At 40.1% G+C, this 27,185-nt stretch overlaps 1 protein-coding gene across 3 annotated transcripts; it reads left to right on the forward strand.

Moving 5' to 3' along the window:
* The first annotated feature begins 1,405 nt into the window (after positions 1-1,405).
* On the forward strand, positions 1,406-25,751 carry pdxdc1 (pyridoxal-dependent decarboxylase domain containing 1). 3 transcript variants are annotated; one of them, XM_032587767.1, is made up of 24 exons: positions 1,406-1,468; positions 5,050-5,146; positions 5,248-5,316; positions 6,373-6,465; positions 6,534-6,680; positions 7,581-7,770; positions 9,467-9,535; positions 9,620-9,698; positions 9,836-9,920; positions 10,955-11,003; positions 12,407-12,508; positions 12,591-12,716; positions 13,083-13,133; positions 13,975-14,019; positions 16,254-16,314; positions 17,646-17,716; positions 18,355-18,460; positions 18,567-18,741; positions 19,938-20,056; positions 20,142-20,263; positions 21,004-21,096; positions 21,211-21,307; positions 22,988-23,086; positions 25,147-25,751. In XM_032587767.1, the coding sequence occupies exons 1-24, from the start codon at positions 1,456-1,458 to the stop codon at positions 25,410-25,412; spliced, it is 2,424 nt and encodes an 807-aa protein (XP_032443658.1). In that variant the 5' UTR covers positions 1,406-1,455; the 3' UTR covers positions 25,413-25,751. The 3 variants fall into 3 exon arrangements, with proteins under 3 accessions (XP_032443658.1, XP_032443660.1, XP_032443659.1); XM_032587768.1 differs by lacking the exon at positions 1,406-1,468 and adding an exon at positions 2,167-2,466; XM_032587769.1 differs by lacking the exon at positions 13,975-14,019.
* Positions 25,752-27,185: the final 1,434 nt, after the last annotated feature.

Raw genomic sequence — 27,185 nt, forward strand, 5'->3', positions numbered from 1 at the left:
GCTGCCTTCTGGTAGACGGTACAAGTCTATCGCTAGCAAGATTTTAAGGAGTTTTAAACAGTTCATGATTGGGGTTTCAAAGTAGGTTGACTTTTTATTAGATTGGTATATGATATGATTTTTCCCTTTTGTCTTGTTTTCATGCTTTTTTTTTTTTGCATACAGTACAGACCAAAAGTTTGGACGCACCTTTTAATTCAATGAGTTTCCTTTATTTTCATGACTATTGACATTGTAGATTCACACTGAAGGCATCAAAACTATGAATAACATGTGGAAATATGCACTAAACAAAAAAGTGTAAAACAACTGAAAATAGCCCTTATATTCTGGTTTCTTCAAAGTAGCAACCTTTTGCTGTGATTACTGCTTTGCACACACTCTGCATTTTCTTGATGAGCTTCAAGAGGTAGTCACCTGAAATGGTTTTCACGTCATAGGTGTGCCCTGTCAGGTTAATAAGTGGGATTTCTTGCCTTATAAATAGTCATGAAAATAAAGAAAACCCATTGAATTAGAAGGTGTGTCCAAACTTTTGGTCTGTACTGTATATACCCATTTTGATTCATTGTGAATCTCTTTGTGCTGTAGGCTCAATGGCAATAACAGAAAGGCTTTTGACTTTTTAAAGCATTTTTTATCTCTGTTCAGTTGCTACATTTTTCTAATATTTGTGTGTTTTTCCATGTTTTCTTTTTATTTTGGTTGGGGATATTTATTTATTTCAAACAGGCAAGAAACAAAAACAGAAAAAAAATAAGCCAAATAATTATCCCCATTGACATCCCATTTTACATTATTTAAAAAGGAGCAGGTACAGGTAGAAGATACAAGCTCTTATGTATATTCTTGTGGATTTATCTGTACAGCCCTTTGAGCTGCTTTTAGCGTGAAGGGTGCTTTATAAATAACATTGACTGATTGGTCGGTTGATTGAATTTGCAGCAATTTTTGCCTAAGGACACACTGTCAGTGAGAGGCTGGAATCCACAGCTTGACCCAAGTTTCTAACTGAAAACTGTCTGCCGTCCACATGATTTACATCCTCATAACGTAAGGTTCATGTAGTGAAGACTTGGAATCAGATTGCTTAAAGGGAAGAAGCCAAACAGGAGGAGACAGTCTAATGATCTGGGCAATGTGTGCGAAGGAGGCCTTGTGTTCAGCCATTTCTGTGGTTGATATTAACTCAATAACATCTTCCACTCACGTATCTTCATTATTAAAAGTACTTATCTTTTAGACAGCAACACACTAAGTTTGGATTTGAATTATTACTGTGACACGTAGAGACTTGAGAAAAACTGAACATCCCAATCAGTTCTTCATTAAGCAACAGCGCTCCCTGGTTGTGGCTTATTGGAGTGTTTTTTCTCCCTGTGGTTTATTCAAGTCCCTTTTTTAAACACATACAGCTTCAGACAAGTACGGAGCCCAGAGAGCCCGTCTGATGACATGGGAGAAAAAGGTTAGTAGCCACGAGTTTCTATAATTAAGTTGTTCTCATAAAATGTCACCAGAAGACGGGCTCCGTAGACAAGAGATTTATTCCTAAATATTTCTTGGTCTCACTATATCAGTTCATTCCACTGTATTCAGTTTCTTATTTTATGCTTACATTTGATTCTTTATGCATTTTCAGAGATTTGGTTTTTGTGTCCTCTTCAGCTTATCTCATGTTTGTTAGTCTCCTTCCAATTTGTTGCATTAAAGCTCTAGGTCAGATATTCATCACACTTAATGATGACTTAATGACATATTTCTTTAAGTCTCTCAATGTGAACAGTAGTATTCAAAAACCAAGGTCTTCTTTACCTTCAAGTTGAAGATAAAGTTGAAGGGTTCAACTTCATTTTACTGAACTAAATTATCCTTAAAACTCGGTTCCAAGTACTCTGATTCTCATTTGATTCTCATACTTCCTAAATCCCATAAACATATGTTCCAGTTTCCTCAACACTACACAGTTTAGGAAGCTTCCCCAGAAGGTTCCAGTGACTCAGAATTATTTCTTCTCTCCTTATGTCCTCAGCATTACTCTGAATATTGTATCAATGTTTGGCTTTTCATACATTATCCCACTTAAAACTGCTACTGTTGTCTGGTTATAGTTGCAGTTCCGTGTTCCATGTTAAGCTTTAGTAACATATGCTGTGTGATTATCAGCTGCCGACAACTGACCAATCCTGCGCAGCGGGGCGTGACGTCAGCGCTGCCAGCGTGGAATGCACGTCGTTCGGCAGGTCCAGGAAGTAAACTGTCCGGTTCGGCCAGTGGTTAACAGAAATCTCCTACGGAAACAGGTTATTTAATTCGCAATAAATTCAAAACTGGCGACTTAATTTTTTTTCTACGGGCTTTCCCGGAGACTTCTGCAGGGGCTCCCTCGCGTTACCTAGCAGCGAATTCTCTGCGTCCCTTTTCACGGAGCGCAGGTGTCAAGCTGTCAGCTGTGGACTGCTAAAGGTAAGGAGCGTGCGCTGTGGAAAGCTAGGAATATGATGTGGGGTTTGTTTCAGCTGGGATAGCGCGCTGCTGGTTCCGTGTGTCCGAACCCCAGCTCATACCGAGGGTCTGAAGGAGAGTTAGCCGCTGACTGGGCTTCTCTCAGCCAGAGGAGCTCCGCTGCTGAACCGCTCCGAGTTCCTCCTGAGGAGTGAATGACTGTGGGGATGATAATACACCGCTGCTCTCCTTAATATTCTGGGTCAGATATTCAACCAACTTCCAAAACTGAGTTCGTGTTGCTCATTTAATTCGTCACATATACAACCTTTAGTCAATGTTCAAACTTATTTGCCTTACCCGATAAAGTATACGTACCTTTAGAACCTTTTTCCATATTAGAACCATAAATGTAATTGTATTTAATCAAAAATGTTAAATATTTGTTTTAAGAAAAGAAATATTCAAGCTGCAAGCCTGCAGGTTGGTCTCTAGCAGCATTCCTGATCTAGGTCAGAACGTCTTTTCCTGTTCTTACAAAAAAAAGGTGAATCTCCATCTCAAGCCGAAGTACTGATTGTTTTTTTTCTCAGGATTTCTCTGACCAACTTTATCTCTCATAAAAAGAGCCTCCCCACAGCATGATGCAGCCACCACCATGGCTTAGCATACCACTGGACATGTGCAATTGTGTTTTGTGACCAAAACACTTTTTTCTCACGTTTGGTGTGTCCTTAACATGACTCATAGCAAATAGAAATATGACTCTTTGTTATTTATAGGTATATGGAACTTTTGGCCAACTATTATTTGTTATTGCACTTTATGAGATTTCACTTGTACTATCTGCACTTTTTGCTTATGCGAAAGAATAGAAGCAGAGTAGAATAGAATAGAAACAGCCCTTATTGTCCCGCAAAAGGGAAATTCAGGTGTAACAGCATTGTGATGCCTGAATATAATTTTGGTATTTTAACAATGACAATAAAAGTATAATTTTTTTATATTATATATTGACTAACAGTTGTCTAGTCAAACAGGTTCTTCCACCTTTGCTGTGGATCTTTGCAGCTTCCTCAGGGCTTCTTTGCTGCTTCTCAGATCAACGCTCTCCTCAGGCCTTTTGTCACTGCAGGGCACGGCCCCCTTTGGCCCAGCCCTATTGTTCTCCGGCCCTGGTTGTGTTTGCATTGAGCAGAGAGCTGCTTCAGAAGTGGGCGGGGCTCAAATAAATCCCTCTTGGAGTCGACTGAAGCAATCTCCTCACACTTTTTCTTTTGTTCCTCCTGTATCAGCAAAGAAACTGAGGAAAAAATTAATAAAAAAAAACATCTGAGTATTATCTTTAAGCGTGATTAGCATCTGGTGCAGATGAACCATCGCTGCAGCTTGCAGAATTTCCTCTGCATCGAGAGCCTGTGATCTGGAAACCCCTCGTTCACAGAGTCTTGCCCACTTCTGATCTCTTCACTTGGAGGAATGTTCCCTGATTTCAGCTCAGCCAAAACTTTGGCTGAAGTGGACCTAGTCATTCCAGTCTGGCACACAGTGCAGATTCATCCTCCAGATCAACATGAAACCCTGAGACAATTGATGAAGTACCAGCAGGTGGACATAATTTAAGGGCAATCGTTAAATTTTATTATTTATGCATCGCTACTCAGACCACAGTCAGTAGTTTTTGTCACTAGTTGCGTTTCCATTACAAGTGTGTGCAAATCTTTGTCCATATTCTGCCATTGTTGAAAAAACACAATTTTGCAATTGTGGTGCTTCCATTAAGTAATAAATTAAATTAAAATCACGTGAATACGTTTGTTCATGTAGTAAGTCATTAACAATCATTTCAGCGATGGATGTAAATAGGTAGATAGATTCATAATTCAGCCATGTTGCTAGCGATCATTATCTGTCAACCAATCAGAGGAGACTTTGGTGTCTTATTCAGATGTTGGAGCAACAAGCCCCGCCTACCTGGGAGCAGCTACAGTTTTGTGAAAATTGTAGTCGGTGAATTTGCAGAAGAGTTATAGATTCAACACGCTGGAATGACACACAACATTTTCTGACCTGTGCGATGCTATGAGAGCTCTGGTGGAGCCAGCTGCACACTGTCTGAAAAATAAAAACAAACCTGCGTCATCCTACTTCCTGTTGTCTTCCTATACTGGTGATGTTATTTTCATCAGTAGTAACATCCGGTTGTCGATCACGTGACTCATGATGCAAAAAAGTGTTTCCATTGCAGTTTTCCAAAATACATTTATTTTGATACAGCTGAGAAACCACCTCACCCTATTACAAAAAGATGAGCTTTTCTGAAATAGGCATGTTTCTGTTAAGCATATTTATTTTCGTAATTTCAATTAGTGCAATTCTAAAGTTAATCGAAAGGCAGCTACAGTGGAGAGAACGTTTCAGGTATATGAGGTTACTTTTTAAAGGCATTTGTTAGCGGTCTGAAAGGAGTACAAATATAAATGCATGCCACACTTTTTCAAAGATGCCTGAATTTCCTTTCATTTCACAGTTATGCGCTACTTTATGTTGGTCTGTTGGTCCATTGTGTGCTTCATGTGTGAATTCTTCTTAACTCTCCTTCAGGAAGCAAAGCCTCTTCCTTGATCATGGTAGATGCTGCTCTGGCTCAGGTGGGAAAGAACCTGAGTGAAGCCATGAGGATCCTTGGAGATGGACAGATGTAGGGTTCAACATCATCTTTTCATAATAAGGAAGAAGGGGGCGAGAATTTCAATAGCGTACTTACTGAAGGATTCATGGTGTGTGTGTGTGTGTGTTTAGGGAGCCAGACGCAGGAACGGAAAGCCGACGTTTCAGTAGAACCAGTATCCCCGGACCTCTACAGGGAGAGTAAGACACTTACACACACAGATGTTACATCTTTCTATTTTCACATGCACTTTGCATTGACTTCCATTCATTTTTCATTGATTTCAGTTGCCTGACCCTAAAACCTAACCATTACCAGTACAGACCCAGCCCTAACCCTAACCAAAACTCAATTCAAACCTTAGTCCTAAATCTAACCCCTGACCCAAAAGCAGCGTTTCCCTTGTGGGGACCAGCAACACACACACACACACACACATACACGCACGCACACACAGAGCTAGTCCAGTTCAGGTTTTATTTCAGCTCAGTCCTTGTGTGTGTTTCATTCTTCAGGGTTTCCTGCAGGTATCTATCTACTCTCCCGGATGCTGTTTTAAAAACCTGTTTGTATTGTTGTGTTTAAAGAGGACTGTGTTTAAAGAATGATTTTTTATCAAGACAATATTTCGCTGGAACAGAAATATAATCTTTAACAAGCTGTGACATATTAACAATTTCTCAGGATGCAAAACATGATAAAAATCCCCACAATTACTATTGAAATCCACTGAACCACAAGATGCTTTTACTATCTCTAGAGTACAACTCTACATCAGAATGTTTTAGAATAGAAAAGCATGGTGTTATTGGATGTATCTAAACAAGAGCAAATTTCAGATTTAACAGAAATCTCTTAAATAAATGGTAAATGGCTTGTACTTACATAGAGCTTTCTCAATTCCAGACCACAAAGCACTCCACACTACATTCAGTCATTCACCCACACACACATATTGGCACATTGATGGTGGTGAGCTGCTGGATAGTAGCCATAGCTGCACTGGGGCAGTCTGACAGAGGCCATCCCTCTGTCCACCACCAGCAGCAGGCAAGGTGAAGTGTTGCCTACAGTGTTTTGCATTAGTCATGTTTGATGACTGAGATAATGTCTGTTAACCCTCTAAGGTTTTACAGCACCTGAATGTTCCGCTGGTAATAAACTGGCTTCATGTTATGCGGCAACTGTGGCTCACCGGATACAACAGTTGTCTTCTATTTACAAAGCTGTGAGTTCAAGTTGTGTTTGATCTGCAGTGGCCAGGATGTAACCACAATACTGCACCTTGTTCACCACCTCATCCATGAAGAGGAAGATGAAGAGGATGAGAGGGACAAGGCCAGCCAGCCGTAAGCAGAACTGACCACTGATTGAAGCTTAGTGGTGCACAGATGTTCATGTGTGCTGTGCCCAGCAGGATCCAGAATGTGGGGGAACAGGGTCACATGGCCTTGCTGGGCCACAGTCTGGCAGCGTACATCTCCGTGCTGGACAGAGAGCGGCTCCGGAAGCTAACCACTCGGATTCTGTCTGACACCACGCTGTGGCTCTGCAGGATCTTCAGGTAAACCCTGCAGCACCCTCCGTCATTTAGGCAACATTCAGGTTTGATGGAAAGCCTTAAAAAGGTCTTTGTCAAGTGTTAGACAGGTACAGTATCAGCATACCAACTCCTGATACCTTGTGAAAGTAGTCATACTTCAAATACTTGTTCACATTTTCTCACATTACATTTGCAATTACATTGTATTTTATACGAATTGCATGTAATAGTGCAGAGGTCTGTATCCATCTGCTCCAGTGATGCATGTGAATCTTTGAACCCACCACAATTACACTTCATAATTTTGGTCAGATATTTAAAACAGAGTAGTTTTATTATTATTATTCTTATTATTCATTTATAAACATATTAAAGAGGCTGTATGATGCAAATTCAACTTTTTTGGCCTTTTCATGCATGTATGCATGTTTGCGAAATCCTTTAATCTCCATGGCAACCACTCAGCTGTGCAAAATACCCAAGTGGACCTAGCCACACCTTTGGGGTGCAGCTGCAGTTTCCAAGCTTCTGCCTCACAGAGCAGCCCTCTCCCATAACTCACATAACTAACTGTCTTCCTTTCTTCCTTTTCAAAATTCTATATTAAGTTTGATCATTTTTGGAAGTGTCTTAAGTTTTTTAAACATGTCTCTGTGTAATGTAACAAAATTTTAAAAAGCTAATTTGCTATAAATATTTCTGCAAGACACCATATTCCATGGCACTCAGAGCTTGTAATGCTTTTTTTTTTTTTGTAATTTTGAAGAATTGCCTGAAATTATAGATTTAGACTAATCCCGTATCTTCAGCTTGTCAAAAATAGTTTGCATCATAGCAATCTGGGTTCACAGATGCAGTTTATGAGCCTGGTTAATGTTTCTCAGTGATCACATCTACATCCATCACCTGACTGCCCCACAGGTATGACAATGGCTCCGCCTATTTCCATGAAGATGACAGGGATGGCCTTGTAAAGGTCTGTCGGCTTGCCATCAACGCCCGTTATGAGGAATATACAACTGAAGGCTATGCTGTCTTAAGCTCCAGACAGCCAGTTATCTACCAAAGCGCCTCCTGCAGGCCTGGCCTGGGACAACACCTATGCAACCAGGTGGGTGGAATCCATATAGAAATAAATAGAGTAGAAATAAGTGGTCTGCGAGACATTGTACTACAGTGATGTTGTTTAAGCCACAGTTCTTCTGTCTACAACCACCTGCACTGGGTCAAAGGTCATCCTAGAACAGAGCTAGGTCCTTGACCAGGTGCTGGTTGCACTGGTGCCAGCGCAACCAGCTGAGTGCCACCAGCTGAGTGCTGAGTCCACCGTCTGTCCTTTGACTCGTCCTCACCTGTGATGAGGCCAGCTATGGCAGAATCTTCAGAGAACGTCTGAAGTGGGGAAACGTCTGGAGTGTAGAGGGGGTAGAGGAATGGTGCCGGCACAGTTCACCGTGGGACCCCATACTGCAGACTCAGTTCTACTAATATTTGGATAAAGCGTCCCTTAACGGTCCTCCATGGAAACATCAAAAGGTGTTTCGTTTCCAACCAGAGGCTTTGTGTTGTCCTGGTAGAACACAAACTATCGAAGTTTCAACCTTCCAAATGGTTGAGGTTAAATTCAGAATGCAGGTTGTTTGTCTTTACTGCCCCACAATATGGATGGTTTTCTAAGAAAACACCTCCTTCATTACCACTCTGTGGAAGACTTCATGAGTTTCTCTCTTTCTTGGAGCATTTTGCTCTGGACCCTGTGAACCAAGCTGTGCCATTTAGATGCATCTCCTCCTCTCAGCTGCAGTTTCCAAACTTCCAAGCTTTCACCTCTCCCTCCCTCAGCTCCTTCAGACTAGCCAGCAGCAATTAGCAAACACTTGGTGGAACTGGGCATCTACTGATCTTGTTATAGGAGCCACTTCTCAGTGCAACTCTGGTAAAAATTTTATTAAAGGCTTAATCGAGGAGTGATGTGGTGATGACTTCCTGAAGGCGAAGTTTCAGAAAAAGCAGGAGTTCTTAAAGAGACTTTAGCCCAATTTCAAGTAGTTAAATTAAAATGTCAAATTTCTTTTAAGTCATATTTGATAGATACAGGATTTTTATGAGAAGTGAAAGTAAGACAGTGTCTTGATAATGTATAAAATGGAACTATATGCCTGCAAAATACTAATGCTGTCCTTTAAGGCTGGATTCTGAGACACTTGCTTCTGACTATATTTAAAATGTAACTTAAAGTGCTTTCATGTTGATCTCTGGACTTATGCTGCACAGTTGTTTTTCCTCCAGCTAGACGCACACCTCCTTGATATCGCTGCATGTTCTCAAATGAGGATTTAAAATCACTTTTGTTGGAGAGTTCCACACAAAATGACCTGCTGGTGAGAAGCCTGTGGTTTTAAATGAGACAGAATAAGGATATATAACAGTCATATGATTCCAATCATCATGCTAATCTGCAACATAACAGCTGGGAAAACAGCCATTAATTTAAAATGGCCCAGACAAAGTCTAGACTTCAATTGAAATGAAGTGGTGGGACCAATAATTGTCCCAGCAATAATTGTCAGCCCAGGATAAAAGGGCGTAGACAGTTTATTGTTTATTATGAGGATGTGGTGTAAATGTCAGCTCACTGTTCTGTCTTCATAATGTTGCTTTTCACATGACTGCACATATGTGAGGCTAACTAAACCTCTGGGAGTACCGTGATTCAAACAGTGACTCAATCATTTCTTAATGTCTAATTTTAAAGTCAAAGACTATGAAAAGACTAAGAAAACATGATTTTCCTTTGTCTCTAATAGCTTGGCTTGCCTCTGTCCAGCCTGTGCACAGTGCCATGTAACACCATCTTTGGATCCCAGCACCAAATGGTAGGAGGAAACAGATGGAGCAGCATCCACCTCAAATGGCTCAGTGAATATAAATGTGATAAGAAAAATACTTTTGACTTCCAGGATGTTGCCCTGTTGGACAAGTTGATCAAAGAGGACACAGACGCTGGGAAGCTTCCTTTGCTGCTGATCGCCAACGCAGGTGAAGATCAGACTGTTCCAAAATATTTATATCCACGTGTACGACACCAGGAATTCTGCAACAGTTGTTTGGAATTTTTTTAAAAACTGACGATGAATTAATAATGCAGTTTTGTTTCTGCTGATTCTCCCTCTCAGGGACCCCTGAAGCAGGTCATACAGACAAACTGAGTCGCCTTAAGGAGCTGTGTGACCAGCATGGTATATGGCTTCATGTGGAGGGGTAAGTCAGCGCTGAAATACCTCATCAACATTTAGGAATTATCTAAAATGAATGAAAGGTCATTTATTTTGAACAAGAAAACAGAAAATGAAATAGAAAATAAAAATGAGTAAAGGAAAAAACAAGATGTGACAGATCTCTTAATTTTTGTCATAACATTAAATTTACTCCAAAAATCTAAAGGCTTATTTATATAATGTTGAACAATGCTCAAGTGCTTTAGCTGTTTTGTAATATTTTTTTGTGACTTCTGTATGAGAAATATATATGAAATGTACTTACTAATGCTTTCCCCATTAGAAATATAAATAGGCATTTATGCTAAAAGAAACATAATAGAAAAAGTTTAATGTTAAATTTCTTTTTTTTTTCTTTTTAATGACTAAGTTAGCAGCTGTTTATCTCTGTTCATATAGTCCACTCCATTATATTTCACTCCAAATGTGTTGGGTGGAGTTTCTTCTCCTCATTCTGAGCTGGAAAAGCTTAATATTGGGAAATAATTTGCTAAAGTCACTTCTACTTTTGTGTTCAAAATAGTAAAGATGCCCAAATTTACTACATAAATGACATAATCAATGAGATAAATGTAGGAAGTAAATAACCGGGTGTTAAACGTCTGTATGGATGGAACAGGAAGTGCTTTGATTTTGATCTTTTTAGCTGGAAATGTCTTTGTAATGTAGCAGCTAGCTTAGCAGCAAGAGATGTTGAAGGAATGTTGATGTTTATTTTTCCTAAATGGTCTAAAGTCATTCAATTCAGCATTCAGTTTGAGAGACATTCATGTTGTCATTCTTAAGAAGCTACAGCTAACAGGGACAAATTTCTTCGAGCCGTTAGCATCCTGTAATAATTCACCAACATAACTGGCCATTAATATGAAAACGAATCCAAGTTCACTTAATTTTATGGGGGGGTGAAATTTAATTTTAACAGGAATTGCACATGTTGATCATCCTAAGTTATTTGATTGCACAACTTTGTTTTCCCAAACGAACTTAATAATGTGGTTTTGTTTTTTTTCCCTTTAGGGTCAACCTTGCCACCCTGGCTCTGGCCCAGGTCACCTCTGCTGTCATGGTAATCTCATTTAAATAACACCCACCTCTGTGTTTTCCCAGTTCATCCTTAACAAGAACCAGTCCTTAACTCGTCAAGTTCAATCATGGTTAAAATTAATTGACTCATGTTCATAAGAGCATCACCAGGTGCAGCTCTAAGTTGAACTAGTTCTCCTTAAATGATTATATTCCATCTGAAAGGAGGCTTAAAAATATCAAAGCCATAATATCATTCTCAAATTAATGTATTATTTGTGTCATTGCCCTCTATCTTTTTTTATTCTCTTTTGTTTCTTTGCTCACATAGACTGTATCTTGTAATGGCTGCATTTTCCAACAGCTAGTCTTGTTCCCATTTTAATTCTTTTATCAACTATATCACATCACATGTCAAATTCATGGTCTGGGGGACAACTTTGGCTCACCGTAAGTTTCTATGTGGCCCTCTATTCTCTAGGAGGATAGAGGTCTTAGCATTGTCAGTCACAATCTCATGTGGTGTTGCTCCTCCTTCCTCCCCCTGCCTCCTCTTGCTCTCTGCTATGCTGCAGCTAGCATAGCCTGTTGTGAATGCTCGGGTCAGTTAGCACAGCCACCAATGTCAGTGGACAAATGGTTTTCCTGTAATGGTAAGTTGTTTTTCCATTATAGCACACTTAGCAGTGCATTCATGAGGTTAATTGACAACGCTAAGCCCCTCCTCCTGGCTCTTATTGGTTGTTTTATTTTGGATGGGAGTGGTGCATTTCTTCAGACAGCAGTAGCAGCTCAGGGAGGAGTTGGAAGAGATGCATCTTTTCTCAGATTATCTGTCTGACATTAAACAGTCATGACCTGGTGACAGTTTTAACTAATATGGAAAAAACGTCTTTATGAAAAACTTGTTCGTTACACACTGCAGCTTTATGGCCATGTGATCTTGATGTGGCACTGAAATGAAAATGAGTTTGTCACCCCTGAACTGTCTACCCTTTAGATACAGTATGTATCACTTTTTGATTGCAATGTGACAAAATGCAGAGTAAATCATTTGGCAGATGCTGTATGTTTGAATAAACCCTCAGAAGAGCCGGATGTAGCAGGGAAGACGCATCCAGACATAATTAAAGTTCATTTTTTCCTGTGCACAGTGCATAACAGCATCTGAGGAGTTTTATACCTGCCAGTATACTGACTGATATTCTCTTGCACTAGTAAAAGTGATGATGATAATAATAATAATAATAATAATAATAATAATAATGCATTTTATTTGACAGCGCCTTTCAAAACACCTAAGGACACTTTACAACATTAAAAACATAAATTAAACTGTAAAGAAATGGCTACAAGGCAGAAAACCATAAAATAACTACACAGTGAAAAGGCTAACTTGAACAGATGAATTTTGAGTTAGATTGTAATCGGTGTGTTTTTCCACAGGGAGCCACCAGAAGCGACAGCATGACGCTGACACCTGGTCGCTGGCTCGGGCTGCCTGCAGTCACTGCTGTCACCCTCTACAGACACGAAGACCCGGCCCTGGTAGGCTCACGCCGCTCTCATTCAGATGGTAGAGGGAGCTGTGGTGAAGGGGCCTGATCTCTCTGTGTGTTGATGTGCTCAGTCCCTGGCAGCTGGTCTGACCTCCAGCCAGCCTGTGGAGAAGCTGCGGGCGCTGCCTCTGTGGCTCTCTCTCCAGTACCTGGGCCACAACGGGATTGTTCAGAAGATCAGACACGCCGCAGCTTTGGTGAGAATGACTTTTTCTGAAACCACAGTTAGAAGAATGATTGTTTTTAGACAGTATGTATTTGAATAATTTCTAAGATGCAAATGAAGAACAGCACAGGTTTATCTGTTCTCCTTAATAAAGAGATGATAAAGAAAGAGGAAAAAGTATGACTGGAAAAATATTTTTCCTGTTTTTTCAGTAGGAGGGTTCTTATTGGTTAATGAACAGGCGTTCTTTAAACAAAAAACATGGAGTATGTTAGCAGGAGAATGCTCGCACACAGTCAATGAAACGTATTGATGCCTTTATGATATTCAGAAGTATTTTCAGAAACAAAAGTTATTTACTAAATGTTGCACTTTAATTGGTTTTTCTCTCCTGCAGAGCCAGCACCTCCTGCTGAAGCTGAAATCTGTGACCTGCATCAGAACTTCGGTACGTCTTCTCTAGGGCTCTAGGGTTGAAAATCAATTATTGAAATAATCTTCAACTAATTTAGTAATTGGTAAATCATTAACTGGAGTATACAGACTCTAAATAAGGATGTTTTTGCAGTAATTACGCCAAAACTGCACTTTGCATTTAAGATTAAAAAAAGCTTTTTTTTTCTGTAAATATTTTGTACCCAGAACTTTTCAAGTAGCATAGTTTTAGCTACACCTGGTTAAAATGATATCTATAAAAAATGTCTATATTAATAACCTTTTCCTATCCAATTATTAACTGGTTAATCCAAAAATCAGCCCTATTTTATCATAAATGAACCCAAGGGAGTGCTAAATTTTAATAACTGCTGTGCATTGACTCTGAAATATGTGACATGCAGAAGGATCACGCTCATGAACACGATGGGTTAGATCAAAACATACCCATATGGAATACTGGTCCAGTCAAAGAAAAGACTTAAATATAAATCTTTACATAAATTTAAGTAAAGACTTACTTAATCCTACAAACCTAGGGTTAAGTTTGTAGTTTGAAGGTGATAAAAAAATCAGAAAATGTGTTACAGTTTGAATAAAGAAACATAAAATCTGTAAAACAAAATGACACCTTAACTTTAACAGCATGGCCCAGTGTGCGTTTGCTTACATGCTCATGGATGACATAAAACATAAACTATTGCTTTACATTCATTCTAGGACTTAACTGCATTTGTTGTTATGTTCTGTTTGTTGCCATTGTTTACAGGAACATAAAGGATCAGAGTTTCTCCATATATTAATAAGCAGTATATTGCAACATGTTCAAAAACAAAATCCACTTGTGTTTGTAGGACGGGCTTGAGAAACGGATCTCTCTCGCTGAGGCACTAAAAATGGTAGTTTGTTAGATTTTACGGATTCTAAATCAGTCTTTGGGTTCAGAGCTGACTTTAAAACTTGCTGACTAGCATTTCCTAAAAGCAACTATTCAGTCCTTCCAGGATGTTGGGACGTTTTTGGTGATTGTTGTGGTCTGAAATTGTAGATTTTGTGACACCTTTATCAAAATATTGTGGTCAAAGTTGCATTTAAAAAAAATAAAGTTTAAATAGCTGCACATAACCTTCCCAGGTTATGTGGGTTTTTAACATAGTTAATATTTAAAGTGCAAATTACATTTTCGAGTACCTTTTTTAAGTAGCACCTTAATTCAAATCAAATCCTGACCTGAGGAGTTGTGGTGTTAACCACAAGTTAACATGAAGTGTTTACACAGTAGAAGCAAATCCTACAGAACATCTCAAAATGGGTTTTGCTACAAAAAATACAGCAAACGTTACAGCTTATTCATGTTACACAGGATTTCATTTTGCGACTTCGTCTTTCAAGAGACGTTGTGAAACAGGAAGTTAAATTAGAAGGGAACTGAGGGGATTGGTTCAAATTCATTTGCAGCGTTTGGTCAGAAACCAACAGAAAAGAAGGAAATACAGAAAACCTTAGTGACTGGTCAGATTTGCGGAAAATTTCCAATGACTTGTGAAAATTGCGAATGATGAGTGAATTTGCACTAAGTTGTGATCGCAACTTCCAGGAGGGACTGACTAGCTTACCACACGCTGAGACGTGATGAAGCCAAGACGCGGTGAATACAGTGTAGGGGAACCCAGTCCTAACCCAGCGACTGGAGCTCAGCAGAGCCTATTAGAACAGTCAGCAGGTCAAGGAATCTGCAGTTTAACCGTCTCAGTCAGGTGTGTGAGAGGCTTCCTGTGTATCGTAGTCAGTACGGGTTACCTTGGTTCCAGGGCGCAGTGTCGCAGATCCCACCTATCTCTGGGGCTTCTCTGCAGGACATTCTGGGCTCTCTGATACTCTCTATTGTAGGTGGGACAAAGCCTCTGCCTCTTACCCCCACCTCCCTTCATCCTTTTTCATTCTATCAGTTCTGGTCCATTTTCTCTCATCTTCATCAGCTCAATGAAATGTTCTCTCCAATTGCTGACAGATTCTTCATTTCTTCCTGATTTCTTGGTTTCACCCAGGCATGTGTTTGAGAGTCTCTTGTTGTCTCTGAAAGAAAAACAGGGTCATGAAGAACTGTTCACTGTGAAATGTGGTGTGGCGATCTGATACTGTCTACTGTGGAGCAAATAGTATTACAAATTGATCTATTACACAGAGCTTTAGTTATGTTGAGAATATTTTGTCCAATCAGCTAATTCTTTTTTATACAAATGCGGTTTATCTCAGACATGCACTGTGAATGCTGCAATCAGGAGCGGATGACTGAACTATGATGCTCAGTTAAAATAGTTCCCCCTTGAGTTTAAGGAATGTTTTTATGGCAAAGTTAGTTTTTTCCACAAATACACAAACAGCAGGCTTATCTGAAATTACTAAAATAATCATTAGCTGCTGCCCTAGTTGAAATAAATATTAAAACCATTTATGATTTATTTCTAAAACACTTTTAAAAACAACTAAAACTGAACAAGTCTACAGTGGTTAATAATTATACTAAAATATAGTACAGAAAATAACAGATAAAAAGCATAACATACAGACTTACTGTGCAAATAAAACATATGTGAGAGTTACGATTAACCAGATCAAAAGCCAAGGAAGAATAAAATCTTTAAAAAGATGAAAAGCCCTCTGGAGTTGAGGAGCAGCCGCCTCAGATGCTCTGTTATCTCCAGTCTTCAGCCTAGATCAGGGACTTTCAGCTGAAATTCAGCAATCCTGAGAGGCGTGGGATGCCAGACTATGAAGACATTTAAAACTGAAGAGAGCTTAGTTAGCTTATTTATGACAGTGATCAGATCTTACTTTGAGGAGCTAATCCATCTGTGCAGCTGTGATTTCAGAGTTGTAAGTTTGACTTTAGCTTGATACGCTCCATTTCACTCTGAGCCAAAGGCTCGATCCACCACCAACATACAGAGCAGTGTGACATTTCAAACACTGTATGGGACATTTACTTACAACTGTCATGCAGTCAGTGTTTACTCGAGCTGCAGCACATCGCACCTTTTCAACTAACATGTCTTGCATGATAACGAGAAGGTGTTGTGGTATTAGAACATGTGTTTCCAGAGCCTGATCCATATTCTTGTGTGTTCAACAGGTGGAAGATGAACAAAACTCTCCTGTCGTGCTGTTTAAGTTTTCCCAGGAATCGAATGCTGGTAAAGTTGTCGCATTCTGCACAACATGTCACTTCAGCTGACTGTAGTCAGAGGGCCCAGTGGTGCCGCTGCATGGCAGCTGTGCAGTAGCTTGCCACCATCAAATCAAGTCAACTTTACTTGCATAGCACATTTTAGCAACATGGCAGTTCGGCGTCCTTTACATCATGACAACAACATAAAGTCACCAACTGTGAAAACAAGTAATAGACATTACATTTTGTCAAATGCCATCATCACAATCATCAATACACAATACAATACATCAAATATGTTAATGAATGTTTCATTTACTGCTAATCAAAAGCAGCTCTAAACAGGTGAGTTTTTAGTCTAGATATAAAGGAACTCAGTGTTTCAGCTGTTTTGCAGTTTTCTGGAAGTTTGTTCCAGATTTGTGGTGCATAGAAGCTGAGTGCTGCGTCTCCATGTTTGGCATTGTTTTTGGGGATGCAGAGCAGAACCAGAACCAGAAGATCTGAAAGGTCTCGTAGATCTGTAATGTATTTTGGTGCCATAAGCCCTGAGTGAATGTAGTGTGATGCACTCTGGGGTTTTGATCAATTGCTCTACAAGTATACATCCTTTACACCCAACAAGAAAGATCTTCTGAAATGGTGGGGCTCCATACCTGAGTGTACGGAATGTCCAGTGGGCGCCTTTCATAAAACGATGCATCAATACCCGGCTACACCTTTTCCCCAAAAGTCAGTATGAAGTAGCTTCCAAATGTACCTTTTTGGTTAAAAAATCATTGCCTTATCAATAACAACCTGTCGAGTTCACCGCCACCAAACATCCATAGGACATGTTGTGAGAGTCCAGGTTCCCACGGTCAAACACCTTCCACTTGTGCTAACACAAAGACCTGGTTGATGGTGTTAGGGAGTCCACTGAGATCTACTTTCAGCTTCTCCTCAGCTTTGAGTAGGTTTATCACCATCCATTCACCACATCAATAGGAACTTACTTTCCTTTTTTACTCATAAGAAAGAGAATCATCTAGAGCAGCAGAGGTTGTAGACTGTTCAGAGCAGACAAACTGCCAGCAATATCCTCCAATGAACTTTTCAGAGTTTTGGCAAGTCAAGGGAGACTGGAAGCAATTCTGAGATGGTCCCAAAAAGCAAGTGTCTTACTGACTGATGGAAATATGAGAAATCAGTTTTTACATTTATTTGAACATGTTTTCATAAGCTAACCACCAGATGGTGCTGTTTAGTAATGAATCAGAATTCAAATTCTAAATGTTTGAATGGTGACTAGACCCAATTTGATGAAAACATTGTAATAATTTCATATCCTTTGTTTCCTCATCTGTTGTGTGTAAGGAGGCAGTGGGGGGTCTGTGGACGGTTTGTGTGCTGGAGAGAAGGAGGTGCTGGATACCTTCAACGGATGGGTGAGTTTTTCCTTGTAGTTTTAGAAATGCCAGGGTTAAAGGTCATGATATGAGAAAGAAAAAAATGTTAAACTTTGTGTGTCCTGCATTAAGGATAGAGAAGAAATCGGTAACAATATATATCGTGATAGACTCAATATCAATAGATAAATTCATCTGATAGAATATTCAATAATTTCACTGAACTCTGATCCAGACCTGCACAGCATTCTGGGAAATGTATTCAGAGGAAAGGCATTAGACGTTCAACCTCTCTTGGCGAGTTAAACAAGATTGGTGGCATCAACTTTTTCACTCACTCTTTGGTTACCTAGCAACAACCTGTTGAGTTACTGGCTCTGTAGCAGTTTAAGGTTTTATCACCATGACTCATAACTGCTTAAAAATGATAAACTGCCGGGTAGAGTTAAGGTCATATTTCAGATATTAAAAACAAAAAAAATCAATCAATAGTTATCTATATCGTCTGATATGAAACGTCTACATCATCCAGTCAAAACTGCTCATTTTAGGGCCTCCTATAAAGAATAAAGATTTTTCCGAGCTTCTTACCACCACATATTTTACCACACATCTACAATATGAATGTTTTTAGCAACCTAACCAGCGCAGAATATTCTGTACTGGTCTGAATGCAGATGGGTGAGCAGCTTGCTCAGCTGGTTCCCTCTAGTGGAGTGGATGTGGTGGAGCTGGAAGATGAAGGGACCTGTGTGCGTTTCAGCCCCCTCCTCACAGCTGCAGGTAACATGAACACCTATGCATCGCTGAGATGACATTGCTTTTAGGCATCTACTCTTAAGTGCTAGAAGAGTGCGGAAATGAACACTTTTCTGGCTTTTCCCACCAGTGCTGGGAACCCAGCAGGAGGATGTTGATGAAGTGGTGCAGAAACTCCTGGAGCTGGTGCCGATGATATCAGCCACAATGAACTTAAGACAGGACTTCAGGGAGGAGACCCACCGCCACGCACCGTCACTCACATACATAGAGGAGCTGAGCTGGCCTGGTCTGGGAGCCGTTCGGTAAGCTGTCTGGGCTGCTGGGTTCTGCTTCACTCAGCTTAATCTTTAATCTTTTATCCTGTTGATAAAAGATTAAGTTTGATCAACAGGATCTTTACAAAGCCACATGAAATATCAATCCATGCATCCATCAGTCCATTTTATTATTTACTTATTTAGTTAGTTACATTTTTAAATGAATTCTAATTAATACATTTTAATTTATTTTAATTAATTGTTCATTTATTTATTTTACCAAATGGCTGTCAAACCGAGAAAATAAGAGGGTGTTCCAGTGACTGACCAGTTGTTCAGGCATTCCTCTCATGTTTTCCTCGCTTTAGTTAAAGACGTTACCCCAGACTAGCTGCTGTCATAGCAACCTATAGGAGCATTGTTTTTTAATTGTCTTTTGTCAAGTTATAAAAAGTTAACTGGACTCTATCAGGTTCTTAAGTTATTTGCATCTAACCTCCAAGTGTACAAAAACATTTTTGTGAAACAATTCCACAATGTTAATTTTTTTCCTCCAAGCATTTCCTTTCTGACTTCCTCTGTGCTTCATGAAAAATAATTATTAACATGATGAAGAGAAAACATCAGGAGAGACCTTAAAAAAAACCCAAAAAACATTTAACACAGCTGTCGGTCTTCCCAGGAGTGAACCTTCCAGCACTTTCCGCCAACGTCAGAGTGTTCCATATTAAGAAAAATGACAAAAACCCAAAACCCAAAGAGGTCGAAACTCTGAAAGCTTTAGTTAGCTTGTTCAGTGTTAAAATCATAGAAAAACCACTGGATGAGTATGGCTCATTTACAAGAGGGCAGAACAAAGACTGAAAAAATATGGCAGCAGAGCAAAGAGTAGATTTGTAAAGTATAGGAGCTGTGGAATCTGCTGAGTGGTTGAATGTATTTGCTGTTAGATGCAAGTCATTTTAGAAGATGATAAACACTGCATTTTATTATCGTGATATTGATGGGTGAACTTCTTTTAAACAAAACCTTTTTATTGGTAGTCTGATCAGTCTGTATGTAAATAAAGAGGCTGTAGAAACCCAGACCATCTGCTGAATGATGCTGTGCAATAAAAGTGGCTTGTTCTTCATTTACTGTCGTCCACTCGGTCAGACAGGCTCAGTGAAAACAAACAGGTATGGAGGTGAAAAAGCAAGTTTGGACATTTTGCACCTTTCTGAGCATGTGATGATGTCCAGGTATGAATCCCAGGCTGAAGGAGCAGATGAGAGCAGGAGGAAACAGGAGCAGAAGAAAGTCAACGATGCACTGCTGACGAAACTACAAGAGCTTGACACAGACATCGTTTTCTCCACTGGTAGGTTCCTCAACATCTGTGCCCCAATCTGGTACATTGTGTTTTATGTTTAATCTTTTTCCTTTCTCCTTTTATCCTATATCAGGCCCTGACTTTGAGATGGAAGAGAACTGCATCTTTGTGGGCATGGTGACAGATGATGTTGATGTGTCAGAGCTGGTGGACACAATATCTACACTGGGAAGAGACATAGAGGAAAGCGGAAGGGTAACTGCTCTGTTCGTTCTATGGGATACATGAAGGCAGATGGATGCTGTTTTCCTACCTGGTTGTCCAGTAGCCTCAGTTTAATTGGGGACCAAAGCTATAACATGTATTACATTTATAGCTGGTGCAGTTTGCTTTCACACTGCAGAGTCAAATGAAAAACCTGTGGGGGCACTACACCAAGTAGAAGGAAACAACACAGAAACTAGAGAAGCACTGATCCATGTTTTTCACTTCTGATACAGATAACTGATATCTAAGATTCAGTATCGGCCAGAGGTTTGGTATCGGACAGAAAAACAGAATTGACTCAAAGCATTTAGTTTTTTAAACACAGACATAAATGTACTGAATTACAAATTTTTTTATCACTCTGTACCAGTTCAGCTCACTCAAACACACCAGTAGCTTCAGTGCCTTGGTCAAACATGTAAAAACAGCACAACTTTCATTTGTTCAGTTAGTGTAATTAGAAGTAGAGCAGCCAATGGAAAATAAATAATAAAAAACTGAAGCTAACAAATACAACAGGTTGACTACGTTGGTCAAAAATGTAAAATAAACTGCAGCAAACCTTCTTTCAAATGGTCCAGAAAGTGCAATTAGGAATTTTAAATATAATGTTAAATAAATAATAAGGCATGGCGTCACTCAGAGCACAAAGCATAGAATTGGACTGAATTTAGTGCCTCGTGTTGTTTTCTACAGCCCTTCAATAGTTGTGATTCTGTCCTCTGCAGATACTGGAGAACATGACAGAGCGTGTGAGGAAGGGCATCCTGGAGGCAGAGCTGCAGCTGCAGAAGGCCAGTGAGGACAAACTCCTGGAGGAGGTGTGTGTGCTTGTGTTAACAGAACAGATGTGCTCAATGCAGCTGCTCAGGCTCTCCACATGTCCTCTTCATTTGTTGCATTGTCGCCACTAACTCTGAATCTGTGTGTTCTAGGGGATGCTGAGACAGCTTCCTGTGGTCGGCTCTGTGCTGAATTGGTTTTCTCCAGTTGAAAGCTCCATAAAGGGAAGGACTTTTAACCTGGCAGCAGGTACTTTACTGACTGCAGACATGTTCTGGAGCAGGGGTGCTCAATACGTCGATGGTGACTGTAGAGTGGGTAGACCGTATGACATAAAATAAATAGACGTCGGCCTGTCGTTCATCCCATCAGTTGATTGATATACAGGGCCACATTACCAGTTGGTGGCCATAATGTTTCCTTTACTTGTTTGCCAACTGACATTATAACCAAAAAGAAAAAGAAGCTAGTTTTGCTGCGTTAGGTGCAGCAGAACTAGCTAGTTAACGTGTTACCTCCAATTTTTAGCCCTCGTTTTTTTTTTCTTAAGCTTAAGAAATGGTCAATAATAAGTGAGAGAGCTGGACAGAGTAAGAAGACATAAACTTATCACTTTCATACAGAATTAAACATACAAAGAATGCTCAATGTATTTATAAATAAATGTATGTTTTAGGGTTTTTGTGAAATGTATGCTGTTCAATTTTGTAGAAGGAAGCTCATTTGGACTTGGTCATTTTATAAATAGATTGCATGCTGAAAAAGTGTGAACACCCCTGTTCTGGAGACTGAGTGTGTGTGAATGAGAAAGACATCAGAACGGGGAAAAGCAGAGATGCTGAAGGTGGACGGACCAGGAGGAGAGCAGAGGCAGGGCACAATGGAGTAACTGCCCTCGTCGATTGTGTCCTTGGGCAAGACACTTCACTCACCATGTCTGCTTCTGCTGGTCTGAGGGCCCAGCAGGTGGCGCCAGTGCATGGCAGCCTGGCCACTGTCAGTCTGCCTCAGGGCAGCTGTGGCTACATCCCAGTAGGTCACCACCATCAGTGTGAATGTGTGTATGTTGATTGCCTGAATGTAGTGTGAAGCCCCTTAGTGTCATTTGGACTTGATAGAGCAATATACAAGTACAGAATATTTACCATTTAGGTTTTACAAAGTGTTCACAGAGAGAGTGCCACACCTTCCTGCAGATGGCTTCCTCTGACCATGACGTGGCATTTTCCATCCAGAAGTTTTTAGCCATTTGACAATCTTCATAGTGAAGAATAATGAAAAAGTGACATAATTCCTCACCACTTCGTATGAACATACTGGATAAGCGTTCCCTACTAATGCCTGCAGATATAAAAGACAAATAGTGGAAACAAAGCATTTCTGTCTGAGTGTCTTTCTTTATAAAAACACAGCCACAGATGCCACACGCCTCGCAGAGCTCTGTATCGAAATGCACAGCAGACCTTGGCTCCACTTGCAGTGTTTTTGAAGTGCACAATCTTCATTTGGCGAACCTTGAACACAGTGAAGCTCATGTAAGACTCGGTTTTCCATGGATTTCAGTAAAAAACAAAATGAGTCAAAATATTTGCCTTCAATGAAGATGGGGTCAGTTGAATCTCTCTTTCATTTTTGTACTTTCCTCTTTATTGTGGTGCTTTCAGCACATGCATACAATCCAGTACCGTTGGCGTGGCGATGCCAGACCCAGAACCTTCCATGTAGTTACAAGACGGAGGCCGACAGACAGCTGACTCGTTTTATTTATGGGTAGATGGATAGATGCCTATTTTTTTAGAAGACTACCAGGTGGATGTAGCAAAAGTATGTTATTGTGGTAGTCTTCAATAAAGTAGAGCCTTACTGTAAAGGTTTTTGATGTGATTGTTTGGACAGCAGACATGTTGATTTAACCTCTTTGGTCCTCAGGTTCTCTGGATTCCACAGACGTGACTTACTCCACCAAAGTCCAGGCAGGCAGGACGTCCCTCCAAGACACCCCCACCCTTTCAGCTAAGAGACTGTCAGGTAGGTCAGTTTCTGTTATGTACCACTTTTATGAAACAACTGAATTTTTTTGTTTTTTGGAACAGTAAATTAATGTTCAAATGTCTGCTTCGAGACACATATAGAAAGACTTTTTCTAAAAGATAAAGATCCATCTTCCTAAAACTCTATTGGTCAAAAAAGGACAGGTTTTCATACAACTTTACATTTGTCTAGAGGCAAACACAGTGTCTTCTGTTCTACTACAAACAGTACAACAGTCTTAAAAAAAAAACATTGGACAGGACAAGAACAGGAGCAAATGTATGTTTAGTGTCTTGCAATTTAAAACCTTTGCATATTTTCTTGCATTATAATTACAAACTTAAGTTTGTTTTATTGAGATTTTATGTGACTGACCAACACAAAGATGGTAAATAAAGCTGACGTTGCCCCAGAACCAGTAAAAAGAGCCCACCTGTCTTTAAGTTAGTCTGAGAAGTGCAGCTGCTGTGTGAAGAGAACAACAGAGAACAAACAGCATCACAGAAGTTTTATTCACCAAGTCTGTGGACACAAACAAATATAAGTTCCACTTTGCTTTCAAGTAAGACATTTAAGACCTAAATAGAACAGGTGAGGGGGGGGGTCAGGTTTTTCAAAGATTTGGTTCATCTGACAGTGCAGTGTGAAAAAGAACCAGCTGAAAATGGAACAAATGTTGTAGCTTTGGTCTGGCAGACCATCAGGAGTGAAATCACCCTAAGCTCATTAGGAAAAGTGATACTATCCAGTGCCATGAACCTTACCAGAGGGGCCGCTTTTCATTGGCTGATGCCCATTCTACGTGATCACGTGCGTGGCCGTCTCACAAACACACTTAGCTTCCCGTTAGCTAAGTACAGCATAATGGCAGAACTGATACAACTTCTACACCTTGAAGCCTGTCTGCTACACAGTCTTACGTTAGCTAAACAGATCAATATGCAATGTGTCTGTATCTGACATACACTAAAGATTTTATTTTAGCAGAAAAGGCTTTGGACTGAACTGTTACTCGTGTTAGCCACTCTAGCACCAAGTATAGCTAGTCAATCAACCATCGCTGTGTTCAGGGAAGCGCTGATTAATAATCGAGAAATAAATATCAAGCCTGGAAACTTGATATCGTAACGGACTGAATGTTATGTTTTTACTGTAATCTTTGCTCGTCTTGCGGGGCGCAGGCGGTTGTCACGGTAACAGGTGTGCTTAAACTACAACGAGAGAGAGAGTAAAAAGGTAGGAGTGGTTTTGAGTTGATCACCTGTTCAGGTTATTTTACCTTTGTTTACTTTTGCTGTGGCGATTTACAGCCGCTGTAGTTTCTAAACGTTGGACTAATTACCTCGTTCGTTTGTGAGTTTACGTCATTCACAACAAACATCAAATAGAACAAATATGTCTCATAAAATTTTAACAAACAAATGGCTTCTACCGCAATAATTATGTGAAATTAAATTAATTATATCCCAACTTCAGAAGATTTGCCTTTACCTTTACAGAGCTCTTTGGTTCCTCCTATCAGTCTGTAGCTTCTCATATTGAGGTCAAAGTTCAGATCTACCATAACTGACTGACACCTGCTGGCCTCAGGTTTGCAACCAGCTTGTGACTGAGAAACCACTAACCTCCTCCCAGATGATGACATGAACTTGTTAGTTCCTCTGTCCATTGTAGTAGCTGATATATTGTGAAAATCCAGTAGAAATGATTCACTAATCCAGTAATGTTTACATAGAAATAACGCTCTGCAAGGCTTTGCTTGTGAGACTTGCTGTCACGTGGGTCGGTTGTGGGCGGAGCTTGGTAAGGTCCATTCCCTGCTGTCCCTCTTTGTGTTGTCAGCTGGTTTTCATTGTGTGCTTCACAGATAATAAAAGCCAGTCATTGTTCATGACTTTCATGTGTACAGTGAATATTGACCTGGAAAATTACCACAGAAATCTATAATTAGCTTCAAGTGCCAAGTTTAAGGATTCCATTTTTTTTAGAAAACTTTTTGTTTTAAGGAAACTTCCTGTTCGTTCTCTGATGACGTCAACACATGATTCCTGTCACAGGTCAAAGGTTATTTCGGCGCCCAGGTGCGGGTTCTGACTCGATGAGTGAGACCAGCTCCGTCGGACCAGCTGACGAGTCATCCAGAGCGGAGAGCTTCACCGTGAGCCCCAACATCCACCCTTCCATGTCCATGTCTCCACCCGAGACAGCGGAGCATGCCGAGGCCTGCTTCAGACCACCAGGTCTCCATGGGAACCCAGAGCAGGTAGAGGCTGAGCAGGAGAGGCAGCCTGAAGGCCAAGAGGTGGATCTGAGTGGGAGATAGGTCCACTTCATGTCCATGTGTCCTCCATCCGTCCTGCACACACAGCCAGTCTAACATGTGCTAAACTGAGACACTTGGAGTCCAGCCTCTGCAGAAGGCCACCTGGGCAGCTTTTGTCTCTCATTTCAATGTTTCAGGATGCCAAAACAACCCAACCAGTCCCTCTGTGTGTGACTCACTGTGAACTCAGATCAGTGCATTTCTACCAGTCTTCCTCTCTTCTGCCTTTACCTCTCTGTTGGTAAAGACACTTGGTGGCTTTTGGGTTGGAGATGTAGGCTCATCACACATGGAACTGTTTCGAAGACTTTCCAATAAACACCCCAGTTGACATGTTTAGATTGGGCCATTTTCATCTCTGATACGTCAACATAAATATTTACATCTATAAACAGAAGGATAGAATGATTTACTTCACATAAAATGATGATGTCCTTGTAAAACCTGGACCACCAGATCAGTCCGACAGAATCACTGAGGAAAGGTCATTTGCATGTTTACATCCACTCATCATGGGTTATTATTGTTGTTCATTCATTTATTTGAGTCCTCCTTTTTCCAGGGTTGTGTAATTATGCAACAAACAACTTCAGCTTGGAATTTATTGCAGACTTTCTCCAATCCACACAGCCTCTAGGACAGCGGTCCCCAACCTATTTAGTCGCGCGGACCGGTCAGCCCTTCGCAATTTTGCTGCGGACCGGGTGGGGGTGGGGGGGCGGGCGCGCACGCTCATTCTCCTGCAAGTTGGCTCAATTTTGATGCGCAAGACGTAACCGGTAAAATCCGGTTTAGGATTTTCAAAATAAAAGATCCGGAAGTAGTTCATTATTTCTTGCGCAGCCCGTTGGTTGGGGACCACTGCTCTAGGATGTACATACTAGTTCAGAAATAGTATACGACTAGTGTTAACCTGTAATCCTCCATAGATTCTTCATTGCTCTGGAAGTCAGTCTGTCCAGAGGTGCTGAGGGAATTTTTTCTTTTTTGTCATACTTGTAAAAAGTAAATATAGGTTATTAAGCTTCAGCTTTGTCTAGATCAGAGGTCTTCTTGAACCTTCACCGCCACAAGGTTGAGGTGAATTTGCCTACATCCCCCTAAAACCCAGTGTGGATAAGAGAAAATCTACAATAAATCCATTCTTTTCCGTCCGATTCCTGTTTTTAAAAATGTTGGCAGTTAATTTTATCAAAATTCTGCCTTGGAAAAAAATGATAAGTGAATCATTAAAACACCCAAATTCAGATCAAACCCCTGCCCACAATGATTATTTCTAAACTTGTGACCACTACTCTAGTCATTTATAAAGTCATAATCCATGACAAATAATAGGCTCATGCAAAATGAATGATAGAATGCAGCATTACATTGACATACATGTAATGTTTTTAAAAAGTTCTGTTATATTTCTATACAACCTTCTGAGCTATAATAATTAACATGCATATTTGTAACTAAATAATAGCAGTAAAAAATAATAAATTGAATTTAGTAAGAAAAGGTGAAACCTGAAGAACATGCTTGAGTTTGACAGAATTCTAATGTTATAATATTTTCATGAACAGGAATGTAGATCAGACAGTCCACATTTCTACTGTTACTGTCGGCCGTTATCCCATGTGGTTGGATCTATGAAAACTGAAAAACTTCAAAACAGACATTTTGTGCTTCAAAATGTTCGTATTTACCAAGCAAGTTCATATTTATTCAGTGTAGAAGTGCATTCATGAGAATATTTGTTATGACAACTACTGATATCAGAAATGAGCT

The sequence above is a fragment of the Xiphophorus hellerii genome, chromosome 16, assembly GCF_003331165.1.
Source record: "Xiphophorus hellerii strain 12219 chromosome 16, Xiphophorus_hellerii-4.1, whole genome shotgun sequence".
Taxonomy (NCBI): domain Eukaryota; kingdom Metazoa; phylum Chordata; class Actinopteri; order Cyprinodontiformes; family Poeciliidae; genus Xiphophorus; species Xiphophorus hellerii.